Source organism: Limulus polyphemus, unplaced genomic scaffold (genome assembly GCF_000517525.1).
Source record: "Limulus polyphemus unplaced genomic scaffold, Limulus_polyphemus-2.1.2 Scaffold83, whole genome shotgun sequence".
Taxonomy (NCBI): domain Eukaryota; kingdom Metazoa; phylum Arthropoda; class Merostomata; order Xiphosura; family Limulidae; genus Limulus; species Limulus polyphemus.
Window position 1 is genome coordinate 859,799 of NW_013665693.1, and position 13,186 is coordinate 872,984.

General features: G+C 30.7%; 1 protein-coding gene across 1 annotated transcript; it reads left to right on the forward strand.

Annotated features, from left to right (window-relative positions):
- The first annotated feature begins 6,394 nt into the window (after positions 1-6,394).
- LOC106467870 (cytochrome b-c1 complex subunit 8-like) lies at positions 6,395-11,614 on the forward strand. Its single transcript, XM_013928254.2, has 3 exons — positions 6,395-6,472; positions 9,431-9,605; positions 11,395-11,614. Exons 2-3 carry the CDS (start codon positions 9,452-9,454, stop codon positions 11,487-11,489), a joined length of 249 nt encoding a protein of 82 aa, XP_013783708.1. The 5' UTR covers positions 6,395-6,472; positions 9,431-9,451; the 3' UTR covers positions 11,490-11,614.
- Positions 11,615-13,186: the final 1,572 nt, after the last annotated feature.

Genomic DNA, 13,186 nt, shown 5'->3' on the forward strand with positions numbered 1-13,186 from the left:
AAAATAGTCCTCAATAAGATTCCATTGTATAAGAGGATTATGTCCGGCGACTAACTAATTCTATTACGATCTTAAACATTTACTCAACGACAACAAGAAAAATGCCCTCAATAAGATTCCATGATAAAGAGATTTATGTCCGGCGACAATAATTCTATTCATCTTAAACATTTTACTCAACGACAACAAGAAAAATGCCCTCAATAAGATTCCATGATAAAGAGATTTATGTCCGGCGACAATAATTCTATTCATCTTAAACATTTTACTCAACGACAACAAGAAAAATGTCCTCAATAAGATTCCATGATAAAGAGATTTATGTCCGGCGACAATAATTCTATTCATCTTAAACATTTTACTCAACGACGACAAAGAAAATGTTCTCTATAAGATTCCATGATGAAAAGATTTATGTGCTACGATGAAAATTTTGTTCATTTTAAATATTTTACTCACGACCTAAAAATTATTATAATCCTAAAACTACCGATAGGTGTCCATCTGCTTTTAAAATACATTTTTTAAAACTATTTATGCATTGATATGTTTGTAGGTCCATGACTTTGTTGGTTACATGGTCCCTAATATCATATAAGCCAAATAAGATCTAAATATCAATACATTCAATATTACACTTAAACCTATTAATTACTTATGGTTTCCTATGTTTTTTCAATGGAAAATAAATAATTTCGCCCCATTTTTGGCTATTTCTTTACATTGAGTTGTAACATGTAAAAATTAAATAAATGTTCTCAGTGATGTAATATGTGGAACCCGCCGATAATTGAGGGCATAAAAACAAGTTCGTAATTTGTGGACTTAATGTATCTTTAACTAGTTAACACGTTCAAAGCAACAAGAAAACAGTACTAGGACAAAATGAATATCTATATTTGATGTATACATAATAAGGTTATTGCGGTCACTAACAGAAAGACAAGTAAGTGTTGATGATTTTACATCATATGAAGATCATGAAATTCAACAACTGCAAACAAAATAAACTTTCAACGTAAAAAGCTAAAACATTTATTTTAGACACACTTAGTGTGATGAGGAAAGTTTCAACTCGATAAAACAAATACATAAACACGTGTAGTTATATCGAATAGAAACAGGAAAATAAGTAGTGAATCAGTTTAGTTTAATCAGAGAGGAATTGAGCCAAGTACAGAATTTTGATCATTCAATCTCCGATTAAATCGTAATCGTGTGGCATGAAAAAAAAAGATATAAAGTATATAATTAATAAGATTTATCTATAAAACGTTACTTCAAACCGCAAAGCCAACTTGCAATGATTTCAAGTGTTTTGTTTGTTTGTTTTCGTTGTTTAAAAGTTTTATATGAATAACAAATTCTACTGAAAATTGGGAAAGCGATCCTTGTCTCCCTTTGAAGTTAGATATTCGTATGAATAAAATAATTTTTAAACTCAAGACATCTCGACGAGTAACGTGGCATGTTACATCATTAATAAAGTATCTGTGACATTGAGTCGTAACATAGCTACAGTGGACGATCTTCTCGTAACATAGCTACAGTGGACGATCTTCACAACGCAATATTTCAGAAACATATAAAACGCAGAATTCTCTGATATTATGATTAAAGAAGTGGCTCGCAAATTTTAGAGTTTGACATGACTTGGTTGCTAGAGCACTCGACTCGCAGTATGCACGTCGCGGGATCGAATCCCGTTACTGAACATGTTCGCCCTTTCAGCTGTGGAGACGTTATAATGTAACGATTAGTCTCAATATTCGTTGGTAAAGAATAGCCCAAAAGTTGGCTGTGGGTGGTGTTGATTAACTGACTTCCTTCTTCTAGTCTATCACTTCTAAATTAGCGACGATTTGCCGAGATTATAGACCTCGTATAGCTTTGTGTGAAATTCAACAAACAAACAAATTCACAATGGTTTTCGATAATCTTTTTGTTTTAACTAAAGTAGCAAGAAAATGTTTTATCGATTTGATGGGTAATTTGTAAATCACACATTAATAGTAAAATATTTTTCCTCTGTAGGAAATTCACTATGTGATTTCCATACCTGTGTGATCAGTCGACTGACGTCATGCTCCAACATTTTCGTAAATATAATATATTCTATTGCCATTACAGCCGTTTATTCTTTTTTAATGACTGAAAGTTTTAGTGACGTTATTGTGAAAGAATTTGCTTTTTGCAAATGTGTTTCTCGTGATATTTTCTATGTTAACCACTTTTTATCACCCTGATTTTGATTCTGATATAATCGCGACGTAACATATGCTTAGCCAATAGTGTGCTGCCACCTATAATTGATTGCGTAAAATACATTTATTATATCAGTTTCAGCATTCAATTGGCGTACAATTATAAGAATAAAACATAAATTATTTCAGAAAAATTAAATTAAATTGTAAAATTCATGCTGTTATATTTGTAAAGCGACAAAATTTCAATTGAAAAAAAAACAACTAAATGAGATCCACGTGTGACTTTACTGTTTTAGTTTGAACAATAATTTGCCTATTTGTCGAAGTTTTTATACATGCCCTTTTAAATCGAACATCATATAAGGAACATTCAGTCTTCTGGTGACTCAGCGTTAGGTTAGAAAGGTTATAACGCTAAAATTCGATGTTGTATCCCCGCGTTGGACACAGCGCAGATAATTCCATGTGTAACATTGCGCTAAAACAAAAACAACAAGAAGCTAAACTCAGGTTGGTCGAAACTTGACTGGTAAGCGATTGTTGCTTACTATATTTTCGTGTCAGGTTTAATTGTAAGCCTCCTACAGAATGGTCACTGTTAAATTTTCTTAACATTTTTCTTACGATGTATACACAAACAAGGACCCACAACAAGAGCTAAATGAATTATGCATATGAGCAATGATTTTAATTAATCTCATTTTAATGCTAGTTTCATTTGAATGTAACATCAGTACGCCTCTTTATCAAAAATCAGACATAAGTCGTAAACTCAATAACTCAAGTGCACAAACATTTTTGTGTGTGAATTCCTAATGTCATAAAGCAAATGTGTAAGTTATCTATGAAGGTCATGCAACACATGTGTAGGTTATCTTTGAAGGTCATATAACAAATGAGTAAGTTATCTTTGCAAGCTTTAAGCTTTAAAGAATTCATATACTATTGTGGTTATTTCAGTAATCTATCGTTTAGGTTTATTTTCTTATAAATCATGTAAAATAATATTTTTTATCGAAGTAGCTTCTGTTGCGAATTATGGAATTATTAGTGTTGCAGTAAACGTGTCTATACAAACAAAAAGTCCCACCCTACGTGGATGAAGGGTAAGTTTATGAACTTATAAAACAAAATATCAGGGTTCGATTCCCCGCACTGGACAGAGTGCAGATAGCCTACTGTGTAGCTTTGCACAGAGAAAATAACAACAAGTAAAAATTAAAGTCATTAATTCTATTACCGGTGCGATACATGTTATACCAAATTGTATGAAGACAACTGGTACCAATATACATTTAAAAAGGAATTACCAGTGGTATTCATGTTTGGTACATCGCAATAAGACTTATAATAATTTACATTCCATCTTTCCCAGTACAGGTTCCTCTAATTATCATAAACTCCTATCCTTGGTTAAGAATTACGTTAAGTAATGATAAACATACAGAAAAATATAGACCATCAACAAGTGATTATTGTTCTAATTGTATGATATGTCATATCTCTGTAAAAGTAGATTGAAATATTCTGTAATTGTCTGGCGAGTTTGAGATAAAAAGTGAGTGAAAAGTAAATGCTCATTTCATTACGTTTCTATAAATCTAAAGATAAAGGGGTCGAACACAACCACAACTGTGACCATAGGTTCCGAAAGAAGTGGATAAAAGTGACCCCAAGGTCATTGAAGGATAACAACAAGCTAGCATTTTACTTTGAAAACAGAAAGGGCTGGTGGATTTTGGATATTACTTCCAGATATAGTCTATCCAGATCAATCAAGGAATCCTACAGAACAAATATCGAATGGATAGTTCCAAGTTAATCCCGCTCCATGGGTTTATTGATGGAAAACTGATTAATATTTGTTTTACAGCTACATTACGCCCATAGATGATGAAAGAATAGAGACTGATGCAAACAGCAGGTGGATATAAAGTTCCAGCAAAAGGAAAGTTGAAAGTTTCCCATAGTGTAGAAGAATTATCATACTTTATGGTGTGTGGGTAATTAACATCAAGGAAGAGTACAAATTGGGAACAAACTTTATGTAGAGACATGGATGCAAAGTTGCGTTAGCTTCAAACTAGCTTCACAGTATATGACCAGGAAATCTCTATGTACTACACAACGATTACTACACCAGGAGTTGAACTTCCAATGACAGCAGGAAAAGTGACTATTGTGCCACAAGAATTAAAATTTCATACCAAGAGTTATTAACAATAAATGTACATCGAGTGAATGGGGCATAGTGGAATCAAATTTCCTACCATGTCCTGATGGATTGGTTGTTGGAAGGGTTCTCGTGAATCTGTAAAAAAAAAGATGGCATACATGACTCTATCTAGGAAAGACTTAAATCAGTTTGTGATAAAATGAAAAGTCGCTATGATGTTAATGCTGATATGACCAGATTTGATCAAGGTGATATTTTATGGTTCAATGATTTTCGTCGCAAGGAAGGATTTACTAAAAAAAACAGTTGGGAAGTGTTGAAAAGTGCAATATTTGTACTGAAAACAATCAATGATATGGTTACAAAATCCAGAAAGGTAGGTGGTCCATGTCAAATGACATCCATCGTGATCGTCTTTGGAAGTATGTCGATGAGAGAATGACCAATTGAACAATTCCAGAGAAGAATTTGTGGGCAGAAAGTTAGCTTGCTGAAGAATTCGTGATTACTCTCAAGACCACTTTACAGGAACATGGAGACAAAATGAATGCCAACTCTTCTGAGATTTAACTGCTATATTTGTTTCCTTGGATATTATTATATATAAGTTCGTTATAATTTAACGAAAAATGGCGAATTCTAATCATTTCCTAGATTTATAAGTATAAATAAAAAGTGAAAGTAGATGTAAAGTGCATAATATTCAATTCCGAATGTAATATTAATGCAAAAGAGACAGTATAAAAAACATTCGTATACTCCTAAATTGGCTATTCTAATTTTTTGTATTTTTTGTATTTCCTTTTTGTAATTGATGATCCATGAAAGATAGAAGAATTTGTACATTTTAACAGATGTTGCTGAGTGATTACGGAGTTTTCAAAGCAAATGTGATGTTCGACATTCATTGAAATTCTTTAGACAAAAAGGAAATTTGCTTCTTATAGCTTTGTATTTCGTTCAAATGTTTTCACTTATGGCATCTAAACGTTTTATAAAGAATTGTTTTTATATTACCATTTAAATTATTTCTAAATATTAGGTGTTTAAAATCGAAATACTGACTCGCACACAACCTCGGTTATCTGGTCTTCAAAATATGTAATAAGGGTGAGTACAGTATTATCACAACTAGCAGAAACGTCGCTCTACGGGCGGCTGTTTATGCTAGTAATTACTAATCGTAGTATTCACACCTCATTGAAAAAAAAATTAGAAAAAAATGAAAATTTTCTAAAAAAAGGAAGTACTACACGGAAAAAGTGTTTAAATTGTGTTATTAAGTCATATGCGATTCATTGCATTAGAATGATTCAATGTACAGAGCTCAAAATTTTCATAAGTTTTACTGATATAAAGTGTCATGTTTTTATATGTTAAAAGTGTTACCATTTATTGAAAACATATTTTTTAAAGAACTCCAGCTTCTCAGTACTACATTTAAAAATTACATCAATAAAAATATAATGAAACACTCACCTGCAGTTCTAGTGAAAGTCCTGTTCTTGTTGTGAGGAGAGTACTTTTATTTTAAATTGTGTTCTATTTTAAGGAAATGATTGTTGCACATACCATAGTTATTTTTCTAATTGTCTGAATCTTTAATACCCAAACTGTGAATTTATTTATGGATTTTTGTTGATGATATCATTCAATAGATGGCGCAGGAGTTTTGGTTACATACATAGATACTGACATACGCTACGTCTATTATAGTAAGATATTCATAAACAGATTAAAGTATGTGAAAGAGAACTCTCGTTAGATCTCAAAAAAATGCATAAACAATGTGCGAACATTTATCCTGACAATAAATCGCCGATACAAAATAGTAAAATGTAAATTACTTGGAAGACCAAAAGTGCTAAAGATGTAGTTAAACCGAAATATATATATAGTGTACGATCATATTCTTTCAACAAAACAAACTGACGTTTTATGAAAGATATATTTTTAAACTGCTTCTAAAACCTTATTTTATAAATTTTTTTGCAATTATTATAATTTACCTATTAAAAGCAATCGCAGCGCCTTTAGTGTTATTAAGTTTAAAGGTCATTCAAGCAAGGCTGAAAGTTGGATTAGGAAGGTCAGAACATCGAGTACTTTTCAGTTAATATTATTATTAAATTAAACTATAGATTGAAGTTTGTTTTAACTACACTCAATACTGCTTTTATGAGCTGCTCTTAAATAACAAATAAGCTTAACTAGTAATATTGATTAATAAAGACTTAAGCTTTGGTGTTATATACTGATCAAATTATTCGTTTCATAATTTATTAACTGCAAATAGTCGGGTAACCTTAGGCCTAATTCCACCATTCTTTAGTGTACAGTATAGGGCTACTGAGTACTGTTCACTGTTAGTGTTAATAATAATAGAACTAGAAGTCATTAACATTAGCAGCATAATTATTCCATGTTTCAAAATATCTGCTGCACAAAAATGTGATACCAGACTTGTCATATTTTTACGTTTTTAGTTTCGATTTGCACTTTCTTTAAATTCTTGGCTTTAGTTTTACCCAGTTTTAGATTTAGTTTTCTTTAGTACTACAACAAAATTTTAAAACATTTACTTTCAAATGAAATAATCGATTTTAATTTTAAGAAAATTAAAATTTTGGAATGTTTTAACAATATTACTAAAAAAAATTAAGAGGCTTAAATTTAAACACTGTTACTAAAATTATTACTAGTAGTAGTAGTAGTACTAGTTACCCTATTTTCACTGATAAAATATGTATATGTAAATTAGTTTAGCAACTACTACTAGTAGAAACAGCTTTATCATTACAAATATTTTTAACTTCAGGGAAGGTAATGGATAAATATTTATATATTAACATGAGGATGAAGACTTTCTTGAGATGGTAATGTATTGTTTTCTGCAATTTTCAAAGATCCTATTAGTAAAAATGTTTTGTTTGACCTTTTTTCTTTATATGTTGAGTTGTGATTAGGGTTGCTTGGAGCTCATTAAAGAAAAGGGACACAAAATCAGTTTGAGATTATTTTACATGATGTACTTTTATAAGAAACTAAATGGATAACAAGTGACCAAATAGTTCTTTAACCTCAATGCTCTCCTTGCCCAGCCATCCTTGAGAAAAAGTAAAAACTTAAACCCACCCTTTATTTTTCAGGAAATTATTGCTTCCCTTTTTAAACTCCGGCTGGCATGGTGTGTTGATTGGGAACTGACTTGAAATATGGGGGGTCACAGGTTCAGCCTTGAGGGCATTATAAAATGATGGTCTATCCCACTATTCATTGATGAAAAAGGAGCCCAACAGTTGGTGGTGGATGGTTTTGACCAGATGTCTTCCTTCTAGTTTATCACTTTAAAATTAGGGATAGCTAGTGCAGATAGCCCTCAAGTAGTTTTATACAAAATTCAACAATCAAACAAACTTTTAAGCTCATTCAGTAAGTAACCCTCTTAGAAAAATAAAGCTGGATCATGATCTATCCTTTTTTTTTTTTCAAAATCTTGAACTTTTGACCTCTTCAGGATATAGCACAAAGAAATCAGAGGTCTTTGTCTTATTAATTGCCAGGATAATTTTGTAAACTTCAATAAGACCACCTCTTACTCTTTTGTCAAGAAAAGGATACCTTAATCTATCCCTATAAGATAACTCCTATAACCCAAAATCATCTTAGCAGCTCTTTGAACCTTTTCCAATAATTCAACATCTTTTCTTTGATAATAAGATTGACATGGACTGGAACTAAAATGAGTGGAAATTTACTGGTGCACCACAGATTTATGGTATTACCCCTACACCTCAAACTTGGAAGAGTAAACTTGTATATAATGTTTGAAAAAAAATAAAATTTCATAGTGATTTTTCTTTATGAAATATTGTTTATCTATCATATCAGTAACTTCTGACTGGGGCAAGCTAACTGTGTAGATAAGAACTAAAAAATAAAAACTAGTTACTTTTACATAATAAAATAACGTGGAATAGATTATGTCATAAAATAATTCACAAAAGAATGCATAATGATTAAAATGCATCAGTTGGGTACCTTTTATATTATCAATAATATGAAGTTCAGCCAACTTAGGAGATTTAGATTTGTTCTAAGTCCTTATAATAAATTTAAAAAGTCCTTATTATGCTGTGTAAGTGTAGTATCTAGGGTTAATTATTGTCGCTCAAGAGAGATTTTGTGTTCTTTTATGTTGTGTTACTAATAGTCTATCCCTATAAAAACATGGCACCAGCATACGAAAATTTTTTATTATATTCACGATAACAATTGTTAATAACAGAAGAAAGTGCATTAATCAGCACTGACCTCTTAACTTTAGCTATAGATAGTAATACAGCAAAAACATCTGCATATGAAATTAATATCAAATTAAGTTCAGTAAATTGTAAATTATAAATCATATATTTAAAATAAAGTAGTGCAATAAAAAGGAATGTGCTACAAGCAGTGTTTATAATAATCCATTGCTAAGACCATGGTTATATGCACATGTTATTAATATAAATAGTTTGCAATTGCCAATAATAGTTAAATCTTGTGATGTTGAACAAGTTGTATCCTATAAGCTTTGAAAAACAAATATTGTAGTATAGATTATTTACAATATTTGTATTAGGAAATTGAAACTTATTAATCTCAAAATTAAAAACTTGTTTTATGGAACATTTTGAATTTAAGCATTTGACTAATAATGCTTATATATATATATATATGTTCATTTAATGTGTTTTTTTTTGTTTAGTTCTCACGGATGTTTAACAGTGTCTGCATTTGAATATTAATGATTTTTTAAGTCACAGAATAAGAAAAATATCACAATAAATTGTTTTTGTGAAATGTCTGGTTGTTTAATTGGGTATTAGTGTTGCAACTTTAATAGTGGTTTTTAAATTAGTGTCTTTCCCAAAACATAAGCTATACATTGAGCTTCCTTCAAGTTAATTATAAAATATAAGATTACAACTTTGACCCAAATATCATATAATAACCAGAACTAATACTCTACGTGATTAAGAATCTATTTTCTTCTTTTAAATAGACTTGAATCTGTAAAAGAAATATGGGTCTAAGGTTTGGAGAGCTTGCCAAGATTCGAGGCATCATTTATTACAGGTTGTCACCATTTGAACAAAGAGCCTTTGCAGGATTGTTAACCCACGGTTTACCCAATTTATTCAGAAGGATCCGCAGTCAAGTTTTTGTTATCGTGCCCCGTAAGTATAGCTTATAATAAAAATTTGTCTTTGTTCGTGATTTTTTCTTCTGTATTTTCCAAAAATAATATTCACATACTGTCTACAGGCAAATGTAGAGGTGGCCTTTGACAGATGTTTCTACCAAGTGTATGTAGACATTTGTGGCTTCACGTTTTTTTGAACTAAATATTGAAAACAAAAATTCATAAAATTTTGTGTTAGGTGCATAAATCTTTTTTTGTTTTTAACATTGGAAGTAACTTGTTTCATAAAAGTGCTGTTTGTTTTGCCCATCATTCCTAGTAAAGATAACGAATTTGTAGTTATGATTGTCAGTATTCTTTGTCCTCTTCAAATTAATTCATTAGTCCCTACCATTAAACACATCACATTTAAAAATAATTGTCATTGTGGTTTACTTTTCTTGAATAAATGTGTTTACTACCAAGCTATTGCAGGTTCGAATGCCCGTCACTAAACATGCTTGCACTTTCAGCCTTGGGGGGTGTTAGAATGTGACAGTCAGTCCCACTCTTTGTTGGTAAAAAAGTAGTCAAAGAGTTGGCAGTGGGTGGTGTTTACTTGCTGCCTTCCCTCTTATCCATCACTGCTAAATTAGGGATGGCTAGCACAGATAGCTCTCATATTTGGTTTGTGCAAAATTCAAAACAAACCAAACTACCAAGATGTGTATATTTGAATGACTAAACAGGTTTTAGAGATAGTACGATATTCTGAAATGTGAAAAGAGGGAGTTGGAAGAATAATTTTCAAACAAAATATGCCAAAAATTTAATTTTCAATAACTGCTATAAACAGTACAGCCGAGTGCAAACTGAGCAATTCATGAACTTGTATTTTTGTCATTTGATAACTTCTATTGAAAAGTTCAGTAAAGAAGCAAAATATTGGAGAAATATTATTATTGCTGGTAGTTTAATAAAAAAGAAACTCTAATCTTCAAAATCATAGTGAAGAAGAATAACTATACGAGTGTGGTATTATACATATTTGGGGCTCTCAGGGCAAATAAAACACTATATACTGTCCAACTATTCTTAGTCACAGTTAACAAAACTTTATCACGTTGACTGCCATGTGCCCCACTGGTGGGTCACAACTGACTTTTAATTATGGACCACATGACACACCAGTGAGTCACAGATAGTTATGTTTCAAAACCATATTTCTGTTGTGGCATATGAGTTCGGGACACTGTGGCTGCTCCTCGGCACCTTTCAAATATTTAATTTTATTTATACTTAATTTATTATGTGGCAGCCAACGTGTTATAGACAGCAATTATAAATGTATGTTTTGTTCTTGATATTTCTAGACTGAAATATATGATTTTTTTCTACTTTCAAATTATATTTGAAAATTTATAATGATAATAGTGACTTATTTTAAATGACTTAAAGTATATTATGCATACCCTTGAGAATGTTAAATTATCTCCATTAATGAGTAAATGGCATTCTTAAATGTATTTTTTCATTCCTAGTCCTAGCTCTCTAGGAATGATAAAAATTTCTTATTATTTGAATGTTTAAATGAAAATAGTTCTATATTAGTACTTTTTACAAAAAAAAGAAGTTTATATCCTTTCTCAGGAAATGTTTAAAATTGAGTATTTATGGATAAACACGTGCTTATAAGTTTATTTTACATTATTCTGGATAATTGTAATTGTTTATGATGTATTTTTAAAATATAGCTTCTTACACTTTAGAAGACATTTTTCTAATAATCTAATTTTGTGGACGTATGTTGGAGCAATAATTTGTGATTTTCTGTATTTAAACAGCTTTTGCCCTGGGCTACATGATTTATGACTGGGGTGAGAAGGAGCACGAGAGACTAATGAGGAAAAAACCTGCAGATACCTCTAGTAGCCATTAGAATTTTAATTAGTACAATAACATGAAATTACAATTGATCTTATTTGTAAGACTTTTCTGAGAGATAGTAATGTAGAAACCATACAAGTGCAGAATAAAGAATTCAGAATGTTTTGTTGATGCTAAGAACTGTAAGTTGGATTCAAACTAATAATGCTCAGCCTTGTTTCTCCTTCTAAAAACAGCCATGTACATATGATTATTCCTTTTACAGTTTAAAGGTATTTAAATTTTTTTATACTTTTGCCATAAATATTTATTAGTCAGTTATGAATAATAGATATCTATGCATTTTTTTTTTGTAAAGAAAAATACTATAATAGTGTCATTTCCCAACGTTTACCACTTCACAAGTTCTTAAAGATAATTTATTTTAGATTGACTTACATTATCTACCTAATGCACGTATATTTTGATAACTTCAGAATTTTAATTAAGAAGTGACTCATGAACCATGTGTATATTTTAAAAATCAGTATAAATATTTCAGTTCACTAAGTATAAGGATTATTAACACACACACACACTGTTGCTGCAAGTAAAATTAGAATATACCCAAGTGCCAATCTTAAATTTTCATAACTTAAAGTGTAATAAAACTTCAGAAGTAAATCAATCACATTTTGATTGATTTATGTGATTATAGTGTGAATAAACAAATGTTACAGCACTTGTATCACTAGTACGGTTGTTCAAAGTGTATCATGATATATTTGTTACATTTTTAAATGTCCTTTGTATTCAAATCTTCGGCTGCTTCACTTTCACTAGGGAAATAGTCATTCTCACTGTACAGAAAATCACAAAACACTTCAGCACTTTATCAACTACTTCTCTTTATTTCAAAGATTGAAAAATATTTCAGATGGCCCTGCTTTACTTTTGTCCATTGCTTTTTTACGAGTTGGAAAGCAAATCACTAAAAATTGAAATTAACCTGTATAAAAGTCAGTGTATGTCATATCATGCTTAAATTCTCAAAATAGGAGGAGTTATAAAAGCCAAAATGCACTTACCCATATAGAATAGTTCAATTACTGTCTGCCCATTACGATTTTAGTAACAGGGGGGTCTGTGAAACCTTAAACCTATAATAAGCCTAAAGTAAAAACATAGTGTGGGATCAATTAGCCTAGAACCAAGTGCGTAAAATTTATCATGAAAGTAAAAAATATCGATCAATTTCAAACTTAAATTGTTTCTGAATTAAGCTATTTTTGTCATATCATCAATGTTTTTAATAAAAAAAACAACCCTTCAATCAACAGAGACTAAGTTAAGAAACCAACAAATATTTTTCCAGTTTTATTGTCTATACATTTCATTTTATACTTTCAGTATATAGACTAACAATATTAACTTATACTTTTGTTGCTAAGCAACGTGACATAAAAGCCTTTGTTTGAATGTAATATTACCAAAACACACTGGCTTTTCCATATATTAGAAGTTGTTAAACTGACTGATTTTTACTAATAATTATTCTGTGAATATGCCAAGAGTTCAATTTAATGAATGATCTTAGTTTAGATTGGCTTACAAAGGAATTTACTTAAGTTAGCTATAAAATGTGAGGTTCGGGTATACTATGGGATGGGGGGTGGTAGTACTTGCCCTGTTATTTTTGATGGGCTATACACTAGTTATAAGTACTGATCCAAGGCAAAATGGTGTTCAACAAGCCATTACTGTATTGTG

What these genes read in the sequence shown, in the direction of transcription:
- LOC106467870 (XM_013928254.2), top strand. Translation starts at nt 9,452, where the DNA reads ATGGGTCTAAGGTTTGGAGAGCTTGCCAAGATTCGAGGCATCATTTAT. An exon ending in AGTTTTTGTTATCGTGCCCC is followed by an intron (nt 9,606 to 11,394) that starts GTAAGTATAGCT and finishes GTATTTAAACAG; the next exon opens with CTTTTGCCCTGGGCTACATG.